The sequence below is a fragment of the Plectrocnemia conspersa genome, unplaced genomic scaffold, assembly GCF_051122295.1.
Source record: "Plectrocnemia conspersa isolate PC_06_02 unplaced genomic scaffold, ASM5112229v1 ptg000005l, whole genome shotgun sequence".
NCBI lineage: Eukaryota > Metazoa > Arthropoda > Insecta > Trichoptera > Polycentropodidae > Plectrocnemia > Plectrocnemia conspersa.
In genome coordinates this window covers 22,579,881-22,592,443 of record NW_028277169.1, presented here as the reverse complement: position 1 = coordinate 22,592,443, position 12,563 = coordinate 22,579,881, and the positions used below count along the sequence as shown (strand labels likewise).

Here is a 12,563-nt window from a genome sequence, read left to right as displayed (position 1 = left end):
AGATATAGTTTTGTTATATAATTATTAACATCTAATACACGCTTACAAATTTTAATATACATATATTTAAAACGAAAAGTTCTGAAGCATAATTGGTGGAATGTTGATCTAGCATCTCCTGCCACATTACACCATTATTATCTTAACGATAACCAAAAGGGTAATAGATAGTGTAGTACGGTGTATTGATTTCCTGTTTTGGTTTTTATGCAAAAATAATGTAATTTAAAACATTGGATCATAAACAATTAGTTTGAGGCAAGCTTTTCTTATTTTTCTCAATTAGTTTAAGGCAAGCAATCATAAATTTACAAAAGAATAAATATGTAGCTTATGTGATGAGAAGTTTCTTTGATTTGTTGCAGGCTTTAATGAGTAATAATGTATGAAAAATTAAGTACAGGCCAGGCACGTTCATATTAAAACTTTTTATAACAATATTACGACTAAATGAAGCATATCGAAACCGAATTTTGACCAATAGAAGAGCGCAAAAAATAATTATTCCTTCTCAGAAGGCAAAAATTTACGTTAAAAGCAATAAAATAGTGCCGTCGCAGTGGGTATGCTCGCTACCGAGCGTTCCCACTGCGACGGCGCCGACAAGATTTTATTGCTTTTGACGGGAATTTTTGACTTTTGAGAAGTGATAATTGTTTTTGCACGCTTACCTACTTAATGACCTACCTTAATAAATACCTACAAGTAAGTATTAACCACCATACAACGTTTGGGAATCGGAGGCATCTATATTAGTAGTTATTGTGTAATATTATTTATAACCAATTAGCGGACCCGGCAATGCTTCGCTATTCCTAAATTTGAATATGAATTATATAAATACAATTGAAGTTTGGAATCAATTCATATATTAAATTAAAATGACATGAATTAAATTGTGGAATTTTAATGTTTAACTTAATTTAATTTAATTGTGTTTTTTTCTTCTTCAGCTTTAGCGCCATCTGGACACATATTTTACGAAAACAATAAAATGTACAATGTCAATTCAATATTATTTTATTTGGATGAAATAAATTCAAATTAATGAATTATTTACCTTAAAGATCATTGCAATGCTCTGGGATATAGGATGTTTTTGGTAATTCCATTTCTCGCATATACAAACAAATCGCTTGGTTTTCCTACACGAGAGAATGCAACGTATAATCGACTATGAGAAAAACATGGATTCTCCTAATTCAATCCACATACTTGTTACGATTGATCTTGTGATTTGTTTATCGTTATTACAAAAGCCAGTTTAATTGAAAATTAAACTGGCTTTTGGAATTAGTGGTATGCGTGATAACAGCACATCTTTTCCTTTAAATTTGCTAGTTAAATTGTTGCTTCGATGACATTTTTTAACAATTTATTGACTGCCAATCTGGTATAATTGCAAATACGGGGTGGATCAACTTTTCTAAAAACGCCAATCTTCAAATTTATGACGTGTGGTGGCAATCCAGCTAAATCAAGTGAATTCAAGAATTCAGTTGGATAATTTACTGCTTCATCTTGATTCATAACAGTATCTACTGATTTATAAGTATATATTTCGCGTTGAATGATGATGTTAATAACATTTACATCCACGTTTTTTGCAGCTAATATTGCACGTTCACTTAACCATTGATGACTTTTGTAATATATAATAAATCGGTCCACTAGTTTTTGAGTTTGGAGTACATACACATATGAACATCGCCTTTTATTTATATAGAAGATAAATATACTGCAGCTAGGGCTGTTTTTTTAATAATAGTGCATTTTTCATAAATAAAAATTCGAGTACCGTTGCTGGAGCTCAAACCCACAACCTGAGACATTATGAACTACACTATTCCGTCATGTATGCACAGGATCACATGTATCCGCGTCAATTGTTGTATGGAACTTAAGCTGCTTGAACATGTTACTAATTTAATATTGTAATTCTTATAACTTATAAAATTTGATTATTAATGGTGCCAAAATTTGTTTATATGTTTGGAAATAGTCAACGAGTGAGTGTGTGGTGATGGTAAGCGAGAAACATGTTAGCTATTGCAAATATTTATTTAATAGATTACGATACATGGTTCTATACAATATATATATAGAAAGTAAGACATTGTTCGATAGTCCTTTAATGTTTACAGTTCGAGTAGTTACAGTATATTTCACGTCAATATTTTGATTTTTTTAGTTATAGATATCAAAGTATTCCAACATCATCAGGGTGATTTCCACTTTACTGGCGCGCTTAGCAGCCTTTACTCGGATCTCCTAAAGCACAATCAGCATCCTACGAAGAACTGAAGTAGACATAACATCTGAGGAGGTTTGGTTACTGTATGCTGCGGCGTCTTCGTCAGGGCCGCTGCTGAAGCAAAAGGCATTTTTTCAAACGTTGTTTTCGTCAGCTTCAGAGCAGGAAACTGATCCTATGTAAAACAAATCGCCCTAAAAGAACACTTTTAAATTTGAATGTTTTTCCACATTTTTTACATTCAAAGGAACGAGCTTCACTATGAATTATCTTATGCACTTTAAAACCATTTATAGTTTTCTACAGATTTCACATCCAAAGTTACAACTAGTATGAGATTTTATATGACCTGGAAGTATGTTTTTAGTTTTGAATGCATTTTCACATCTGTTACATTCAGATTTAAAAGAATCATTGTGTGTTACATTGACACGTGTGTTTATTTAAATACAAATATTACTTGCACTGCCAATTCGACATTTGAAATCTGCTGAGATGAAATATTCATATTATCATTAACACCGTGTATTTCTAAAATCATGAGACGTTGCAGGAACAGAAAAAAAGTTTCTTTCTGAAATTTTTGTTCGAGAAGGACAAAAGGAGGACGTCTGGTCACTTTACAATAGAGTAACCACTTTCCGTTGCCGCTTCGCCGGTGTTGCTAGCATAGCACCAGGTTTGCCCACTATGATGCAAAACACATTATTGACAATTGTTTATGAAATTAGTGAATTTTTCCTTTTTTAATAATATCAGATTCAATAAAATAAGTTTGTTAACTGTCATATTAAGGATATTTCTGAAGATATTCGGTTCAATTTTGACATTTATATTTATGAAAAAAACATTTTTCATTCTACGACCTACAAGTTGTACATGTTTAGTTTTGTATTATCTTCTACATTTTTTAAATTACATAAATTTTGTAAAATTCTTAGTCAAGCTAGCTCTTTCTAAAAGTTCTAAGTAAAATAAATAATAATTCATGTTAGCTGTATTTTGAACGTAAATTTATTATAATAAAAAAACAAATATAAAATTCTTATACATACAATACTAAATTTAAAATTATGAGCATCATAATTCAGAATAATCTTATTTTGAATGAATTTTCATATGTTTCGGAAGACTGCCTTTATTTTTAAAAGCTTTTCCACAAATTTTACATTCATAGGCATAAATATCACTATGAATCTTAACATGTCGTGAAAGATCGTATTTAGACGGAAATGCTTTTCCACATTGTTCACATACATAGTTACGAAGCCCGTTATGAGTTTTTACATGGAATGCAATTTGAGCTTTAGTTTTAAATGATTTTCCACAATTATCACATTTAAATTTATAAACATCAATATGACTTTTCATATGTTGTAAAAGACGGATTTTTATTTTAAATGCTTTTCCACATTTTTCACATACAAAGTCTAAAGTGTCAGTATGAGTTAGCATGTGTTGTGGCAAATAGTGTTTACATTTAAATACTTTTCCACATTTATCACATTCAAATTTACTAACATTGACGTGAGTTTTAATATGTCGCGAAAGAATGCGTTTAGTTTTAAATATTTTAGTACACTTTTCACATTCGAAGACATGAACATCACTATTTTTTATAGGCACTGACACACTGCGATTTGTTTTGGATGCTTTTTGACATTTTCTATACTTAAAATCATATTCTTTTTTATGAATTTGCTTATGCTGTAAAATACTTGCTTTAGTTTTTAATGCTTTTCCACATTTTTTACGATCATAGTTAAGGGAATCAATATGAGTTGGCATATGCTGGGAAAGATATAATTCAGATTTGAATTCCATTCCACATTTTTCACATTTACAAACATTACTATGAATCTTTAAATGTTGTGAAAGATTACGTTTACTTTTAAATGCTCTACCACATTTATTACATTTTTCCCATGCATTTTTATGAGTTTGCATATGTCGTGAAAAATGAGATTTAGTTTTGAATGTTTTTCCACATTTATCACATTTTTTACAAACTCGAGTTTGAATATGTGTTGAGAGAGCCTTTTTAGATATGTATATTTTTCCACAATTTTCACATATATAGGAACAAGTAGTATGAGATTTTACATGTTGTAACATGTTGCTTTTAGTTTTGAATATTTTTCCACAATTTTCACATTCAAAATCACAGACTTCGCAATGAAGTAAGAGATTATGTTTTAATTTAAATGATTTTCTACATGTATCACATTTATTTTCACAATTCCTAGGAGTTAATAAATGCGCTGAAAATTTGCTTTTATATATAAATGTTTTTTTAAATTTATTACATACATTTTTATAACAATTATCAAGCTTATCTTCATCACAGTGTTGAATGTCTAGTTTTTCTCCTTTCTATAATTATAATATAATTTGTTAGATAGGTTGTACATATTAAAATATACAAAAAATCAATTTGATGTTTACTTCTGATGCTACTTCTACATTTGACATTTGATGAGACAAAATGTCCACACCAATCGTATTCATTTTAAGTATATCATCTTTACCATCATGCATTTCTGAAATTATATATAAATAATTAAAATATAATAAAATGTATTTCTGTAGATAAATAATTTATTAATTTAATGTTATAACATTTTACCAATTTCGAACATGTCGTCTACCTCATCTATATGGATATCTTCACTGCGGTCATATAAGCGTTTTACATCTTCCATCTTTAGGAAAAACAGCATTTACAATTATGTGTTTTTAAGTGTTAAATATTACATTTAATTTACCTTCATAATACAATCCATAGTATTAACATAATCAAATGTTTCTTTTACATTTTCAATTTCGGGTTCTGCAAATAAAAAGTTGAACATTAAAATGAAATATATAATTCAGGTGTATTTAAGGAACGAAGATAAAAAAAAACATTTAAAGAAACATATGCAACAGAATAACCTTTTCGAGAAAATAGTTTGTCTTTTAATTGAAGTAGCTACAAATACAATTTAAGTAGAATAAAAAAATATAGAATATATTACAAGAACAGAGCACATTTTTATATTGCAATTACATTCATATTAATTTAGATTCAGTATTTTGCAGCATAATAAGATTGAGAATTAATAGAAAAGTAGTTAAAGCGTATAGTATTTATTCAAAAACATGACTTAAAAGGATTATTTGTATGATCTTAATACCAGTTTTGAAAACTTGCGGCAACGCCATTTCAACAACGCAGATTTGACAGGTAGACGTCAAAATAAGAGCCAAAGCGGTTTAGATATTTGGCCCAAATTCAGAATAATTTCGAGCACCATGTAAAATTGTGAGAATTGAAATATTTGGTGACACTACAAGACATTTTACCACATGACATTTGGACACAACGATAATTCGCCACAGTGACAATCGATCACACATTTCACCACAAACTAAAAAATAGTAACTAATCAATGTTTAAATATAATTTAAAAATTCATTATTTATAAATAACGTATATTTAATTTATTTATTCATATAAATTAACCAGCGTGGATATAAATTGTGTATATTAAAAGAGGGTTATTAATCTCATGTAATTGGATTTTGATTCTTAAACGCTTTAAACTATTATTATTAAATTTATAACTATAAACTAATATTATTTATATATATATATATATATATATATATATATATATATATATATATATATATATTAATAAAAAAAGTTTCATAAATGATGCTAATAACTGACGGATCTTCAAAATAGAATGCGTCTCATTAGATCCTTAAGAGTCAAACATTAGTATAGTGTAGAGAAAATCTAGTCTTGCTCTTTAAATGTGAATATGAGAATTTATTAAGATTAATTAAGAATAATAATTAAATTAAAACAGTGAAAAATGTATCAAATTAGGAGAAAAAATGAAATAAAATGTAAAATATATATATATATATATATATATATATATATATATATATATATATATATATATATATATATATATATATACATTCGGTTCTTTTTTATGCGGTAGATACGTTCCATAGGAAAATGCATAAAATAATCGCACAAAAAATACTAGACACACGTATAAAAATAAAGGATACGTTCCATAATTTTTTAAAACCGCATATAACTAAATCATTGAGTTACAATATACCGAAAATTGCATAAAAAAAGTTTATTTAATTTCAGAAAAATAATTAGTCTTACCATATTCCTTCTAAAATATTTATTCATATTTTTATAAAAACGCTAAAATATTTTTTTCACATTTTTTTCTTGAAATTAGCATCGCTATATAACAGTAATTTTCTATAACCACATAAAACTAAACCAACGAGTTAAAAGTACCGAAAATCGCACAGAAAAGTTGATTAAATTAAAAAAAAATTATATATAAAATTTTTACAAAAAATTAATCTTTTTTCACATTTTTTTCTTTAGAATTATCATCGCTATATGAGTGTTTGGCATAATTTGCGAACTGGTTCGAAATCACTTTCATCAGTAGAAGAGATAGTCAGCGCATCAGATCTATGTCCTGAAGATAATGATTTTTCACAAGTAAAATTAGCCTCAACTACGCATGTTGATTTTTTCCCTTTGACAATATAATCAGTGAATAAACTTTGCGATGGCTTTGCTAATTTTTTATACAATTCCTGATATCCAAAAATGCAATTATGAAGCTCGTGTTTAAACTTGAATGCTCGTTCAGAATTATCATATTTTTCAATGAAATGGTTTGCCAATTTACTCGAAAGTTGAAGACCTTCTAAAATTACACTTGCAGTGAGGGTGACTGATACTTCATCTTCTTCCGATTCATTGTCGTTTTCTTGTTCTTCAACGGTATCAAGAGTTAAACCAATGATATCATTGTCATTTATGACATTATCCTCAACTACTAATTCGTCTACATCGTTTTCGGTATATGTTTCAAAACCTTCCCCACCAATTTCATGTGCTAAAGAAATGATTTCAGCTAAAACTGTCGACGTTTGGTTGGTTTCATTGACTGTAACACGTTTGGGCCAAATTACTTTCCAACAAGAATTTAAAATTTGCGTTCTTATTTGAGAGATAGCAATTGCAACATGATTTAAACAGTCCAAAATAGAAAAACTTTTCCAAATGTCAGTTACTGTCACTGACTCATTATTTAGTTTATCCACTATATATCGATAAGTGCTCTTAATGTAATATTTTTTTAGAGTGGAAATTATGCCTTGATCCAATGGTTAGATGATGCTTGTTGTGTTGGGTGGAAGAAATAGTATTTGTACATTAGGATGTTCCAAATATGGATTACCTGAATTGTCCTCGATACTCACCGTGGCAGGAAGCGAAATATCCGGAGACAAAATTCTCCGAATTTCTTACCCTTTTAACATGTCAAAATGGTCTAAAATAGTTATTTAAAAAAAAGAGAACCGAGTGTATATCAAGCGCGGGCGGTGACATACTTTCCATCTCGTTCGCTCGCGTGTTAAATGACGAGAGAGTGAGAGAGCATGCGGTCCGCATATATATATATATATATATATATATATATATATATATATATATATATATATATATATATAATAGGCCCCCTACACTACTCCCCCTCCTAGAAATTTACAATTGGGAAATTCAACTTATATGTATTGTGCTGGAAAATGGCCGCCATATTAAATAATTGTGTTGATTTGAATTCTAAAAATTAACTGTAAATTTATAAATCCAAACGCACACACAATTTCGCGATAAAAATGGTAGCGAAGGAAAAGTGAGTCATTAAAAAGCATATTTTAAAAAAAAACTCATTTTATTTAAATAAAACTATTGATGTTTTTCAGGCGTAGAGAACATAATGAATTTTGGTGACAGAATCACGTTTAAAGTTTAAAAAAAATCACATTCCATGTAACAAGCAAGACATGTTTACAATACTGACTTAGTTTTAACTATTTAACCACTTTTTTCATATTTTATGCCAAGACTTTTACAATGCAAGTTCATATGCATTGAAAGGTAGTATCTCGTTTTGAATCCTCTTCCACATATTTTACAAGCAAAGTTAGGGCCATCGTTGTGAATTTTCAAATGTTCCGAGAGGTGGCTTTTACTTTTGAATGCTTTTCCACATTTTCCACATTCAAAGTTACGAGTTCCGCTATGAGTTTTCATATGATCATATATTTGTCCTTTAATTTTAAATAATTTTCCACAAATATCACACTCAAATTCACGAGCATCACTGTGAGTTTTCATGTGTTGTATATAAAGTTTTTTAGTTAAAAATAATTTTCCACATTTATCACATTCAAAATTAAAAACCCCGTTAAAATTTTTTAAATTATAAAAAATTTCTGGATTAGTTTTACTTGCTTTTTCACATTTATAACATTCAAAGTTTGAAACATCGCTATAAGTTTTAATATGTTGGAAAAACTTTTTACTAGCTTTGAATGCTTTTCCACATTTTTTACATTCTAATTTGTGAGGTTCTCTATGAGTTTTAGCATGCTGTAAATATATTTTTTTAGTTTTGAATGCTTTACTACACTTTTCACATTCAAAGTTACGTGCATCGCTATGAGTCGGTATATGCTGTGAAAGATCATATTTAGTTCTGTATGCTTTTCCACATGTTTCACATTTAAAGTCACGAGCATCACTATGCCTTCTCATATGCTCTGAAAGTTTGCTTTTAAATTTGTATGCCTTTTCACATTTCTCGCATTTAAAGTCACAAACATCGCTATGAGATGTCATATGTAGTAAAAAAATTCTCTTAGTTTTAAATGCTTTTCCACATTTTTCACATTGAAATTCACGAGTATCAGTATGAGTTATAAAATGTTGTGAAAGATCATATTTAGTTTTATACGTTTTGTCACATGTTTCACATTGAAAATCACGTGTGCCACTATGACTCAGCAAATGTTCTGTAAGTTTGCTTTTAAATTTATATGCTTTTCCACATCTTTCACATTCATAGTCGCGAATACCACTATGAGATTCCATATGCACTGAAAGTAAGATTTTAGATTTAATGATTTATCACATTCACAAGACATTATAAAGAATTACCATGCGTATCCATGTCATTGTGTTGAACATTGGCACGATTTTCTCTCTCTTGTTTCTAAAATTTAAATTTGATGATAAGTTATAAATATACACTTACATAAATAGTAATTGATTGAACTATTACTTGTGTTGCCACTTCAACGTTAGAAATTATATGAGATAAATTGTCCAAACCAGGTGAATCAATTTTACGTATATTATCTTTAACGTCGTGCATTTCTGAAATCGTATAATAATCAACAATTAAAACACTATTAATAAATGTAAAAGTATACAACTTATAAATATGTGTAACCTATTTCAATCATATCATCTTCATCATTTATGTGTGTATTTTCACTATTGTCGTATTCACATTTTACATCTTCTAACTAGAATAAAAACAACTATGTGTTTTAAAGTGTTTTAACAATATATATTATTTAGATATTTTATTTCATTTACCTTAACGGTATAGTTAATAGTGTTAACAAAATCAAAAGGTTCATCGACATCTTCAATGTCAGGTTCTGAAAAATAAAGTTAATATATGAAGAAAATTACTAATTTTTATATGTAACCACTTCCTTAACTAGTAAAAGTACTTTAGATAATGATAATAATTATGATGTCAAAGATAATGACATTGGGTTGCAATATTTCTAGTGAGCGCAATCGTCCAAAATATTATACTTTTTTGAAAACTCGCTTTGGTATTATATATTTCCAGAAAAAATATAAAGTCAACAGAATTTTATAACTGTAGTGTTGAAAAAGGCAAAGAAAATGGTGAGAAAATATTTTAAATTTCAAGTAGGCAATTTTTATATTATCAAACCGCTTGTTATTTAAACAATTTCAGACTTTTTTATGTCACCAATCTGGATTAGAGACCCAGAGGAAGACGTAAGAAATTCGAATGGCTGATATAATTTTGCAGCGAAATCAAATAAGTATAGAAAATATAAATAGTCAGCACAATAGACGAGTGGTATAAGTTGCTGATTATTGACCTGAAAGACCTGGGCTCGTTTACCATACAGACCTTAGTGTTTTCTACCGTGTTTGGGAGATCGGAATTAGTGATTATTATATGATTAATATTCCGATCGATCATCACAGATAAGGTTTACGTAAGTTTTCCTAATCTCACGAATGAATATTGTGATGATTAATTAAAATCGAGCTAGGTCGTACATTTTAGTTATTGAAAATTCTCTAATAATGAGCTGCTTTAGCTCATAGAGGATAGTTTATATGTATACAGCAAAAAAATTAGTGATGTGTATAATACATATTATACTGTTAAATTACGGAAAATTAACAGTTTTTCGATTTAATGTCATGTTAGGTTGCTTAGCCTTTATTAGATGTTTTTCAAGATGGATTTGGAACCTTTGATAAACGTTGACTTGACAGATATAACCCTGAATTTCAATTGTATTAGTGTCAATCTGGTTGGGTTTGAAACAATAGAATAGATTGAATTAATACCAGTTTTGATAAACAACGGCACCGCCATTGCGACAATTTAGCGTTGACAGACGTCAAGATCGCAACCAACGCTTTAGATTTTTGGTCCAAATATGACATAATTTGGAGCAAGGAGTTAATGAGAAATTAAAAATGCTTTTAATTTTATTAAAATTAGTTTTCTTCAATACAAAGAATTTTACATACCTCTCAGTATAATATGTTTATTGTATCAAAATATTTTAATAAACAATATTCGGTTCAACCGAATAAGCAGATGGTGCATACAGAACAAAAACGAATCACGAGCTAGAAGCCCTCATCTGATGAGAATACCAAATAGCAGAGCACCAAGGATAATGACCATGCGGAAATCTCAGAGGAAGTGTTTAATGGGCAGACCGAAAAGGCGATGGATGGAGTGTGTGGATGAAGACTGCAAGACGCTCAGCATAATGAATTGAGAAAGGGATGCAATGGATCGAAAAAGGTGGAAGATTTTAACGGACATGGCCAAAACTGTCCACCGGTTGTAGCGCCGTAAAAGAAGAAGATAAAATGAGAAGAAGTATATCGCTGTGATTATAGTTTTTTGATAAAATGTGTAGCTATTTTAGCATAGTACATTTTATTATATATTTCTTATCAAATTGACGATAAGCAAAAAATAATTGCTAAGCAGATTTAATCACTTGGTGGGTACAAAGCAAAGAACGTGAAGAAAAAAACTTATCGCATTCTACATGTTAAAAGCGCTAAAAGTAGTGTTTTAGTTTATAGCGTTTTTAACGTGTTAAATGTTTTACACGTTGTCAGGGTTGGTGTAGATTTGTTATGCCAACCAGTATATACTGCATGTAACAAATAAAGAAATTAGTTAAAAGGATCTACAGCCGTTTGGTGCCTTTACCCACAAAAAATGTATTATATTGACAAACAAGCTAAATGCGAAACGGCAATTACGAGGCTGCCAAATCTCTAACGGTTTATATTTAAGTTTAGAAAGTCGATTACTAAATATAAGTACGTATAGGCGGCGGAATAATAAACTAAATCCATTTTGCTGATGATACAGCCACGTTATCTGAAAGCCAAATACCTGCATACGTTAATGAATACAGTGCTTGAAAAGAGGGTTCTTAGTCATTATTTGTGTCGCTTGGATGACAATTATATTTTTCCGATTTTATTTTTGTCTAAATAATCAAACTTTAAGTTTCCCCTTTTTATTTCAAAAAATATAATTATATTCTAGCTTTTCAGTGTCAGAATCGGGAAGCACATCATTTGTTACAATGAAGCGGATGTTGCTAATATACGAGAGTCCAATAAACCAGCTACTGGTATACAATTATAAAAATGCTTTCTAGAGAATAAATGTAAGTTTTATTTACATAAATTTATGCCTGCACTACACTCTCTAGAAGTTGGCCAAGGTTGGCCAAGGACGGAGAATATAGTGGGTTAATTCTGGGTTAGTTCGGTTCTGCCCGCTCCAAAATCTCTCGGAAGTTGTCCGAGATTACCGAGAACTGGAGGTAAAGTGGGGGTCATTCAGTCAACTTGGCCAGCTATGAGCGCTTCCGAACATTGTCGGCAAACGGACCGAAGTCAAAAGAACCGAAGTCGGAGCTGCTCTTTCGAGCGCGAGCGGTGAGATACTCCCCCTTTCGCTCTCTCGCGTGTTAAGTGACGACAGTGAGAGAGATAATGATATGGTTTTTCGCAAACAGAGATAGAACGAGTAACTCGGTTCAATTTCAGCATGCGCGTAGGCGTCCAATGGTCAACACGTATGTCGAGCGCTGCATC

General features: G+C 29.9%; 2 protein-coding genes across 6 annotated transcripts; both read right to left on the bottom strand.

Moving 5' to 3' along the window:
• Positions 1-2,039: 2,039 nt before the first annotated feature.
• LOC148235179 (uncharacterized) lies at positions 2,040-5,576 on the bottom strand. Of its 5 annotated transcripts, none has more exons than XM_088186692.1 (6): positions 5,431-5,563; positions 5,020-5,084; positions 4,881-4,956; positions 4,700-4,794; positions 4,565-4,627; positions 2,040-2,429 (listed from the first exon to the last, which is right to left on the bottom strand). In XM_088186692.1, exons 1-6 carry the CDS (start codon positions 5,456-5,458, stop codon positions 2,283-2,285), a joined length of 474 nt encoding a protein of 157 aa, XP_088042818.1. In that variant the 5' UTR covers positions 5,459-5,563; the 3' UTR covers positions 2,040-2,282. The 5 variants fall into 5 exon arrangements, 4 of the variants coding, with proteins under 4 accessions (XP_088042818.1, XP_088042821.1, XP_088042819.1 ...); XM_088186695.1 differs by having other exon boundaries at positions 2,040-2,365; positions 5,431-5,562; XM_088186693.1 differs by having other exon boundaries at positions 2,241-2,448; positions 5,431-5,568.
• Positions 5,577-8,013: 2,437 nt separating this feature from the next.
• Positions 8,014-10,871, bottom strand: LOC148235178 (uncharacterized). The gene is made up of 6 exons (XM_088186677.1): positions 10,773-10,871; positions 9,744-9,808; positions 9,595-9,670; positions 9,424-9,518; positions 9,300-9,354; positions 8,014-9,238 (listed from the first exon to the last, which is right to left on the bottom strand). The coding sequence occupies exons 1-6, from the start codon at positions 10,798-10,800 to the stop codon at positions 8,175-8,177; spliced, it is 1,383 nt and encodes a 460-aa protein (XP_088042803.1). The 5' UTR covers positions 10,801-10,871; the 3' UTR covers positions 8,014-8,174.
• Positions 10,872-12,563: the final 1,692 nt, after the last annotated feature.

Bases quoted from the DNA above. Each gene is read 5' to 3' on its own strand.
- LOC148235178 (XM_088186677.1), bottom strand. From the start codon at position 10,800: ATGGCGGTGCCGTTGTTTATCAAAACTG. The intron at 9,671-9,743 runs GTAAATGAAATA...TTTTTATTCTAG, and splicing joins CTATTAACTATACCGTTAAG to TTAGAAGATGTAAAATGTGA. The intron at 9,239-9,299 runs GTAATTCTTTAT...TCTTACTTTCAG, and splicing joins CAATGACATGGATACGCATG to TGCATATGGAATCTCATAGT.
- LOC148235179 (XM_088186692.1), bottom strand. From the start codon at position 5,458: ATGGCGTTGCCGCAAGTTTTCAAAACTG. The intron at 5,085-5,430 runs GTATTAAGATCA...TTTTATTTGCAG, and splicing joins GCCGCAAGTTTTCAAAACTG to AACCCGAAATTGAAAATGTA. The intron at 4,628-4,699 runs GTAAACATCAAA...TTATAATTATAG, and splicing joins ATGTAGAAGTAGCATCAGAA to AAAGGAGAAAAACTAGACAT.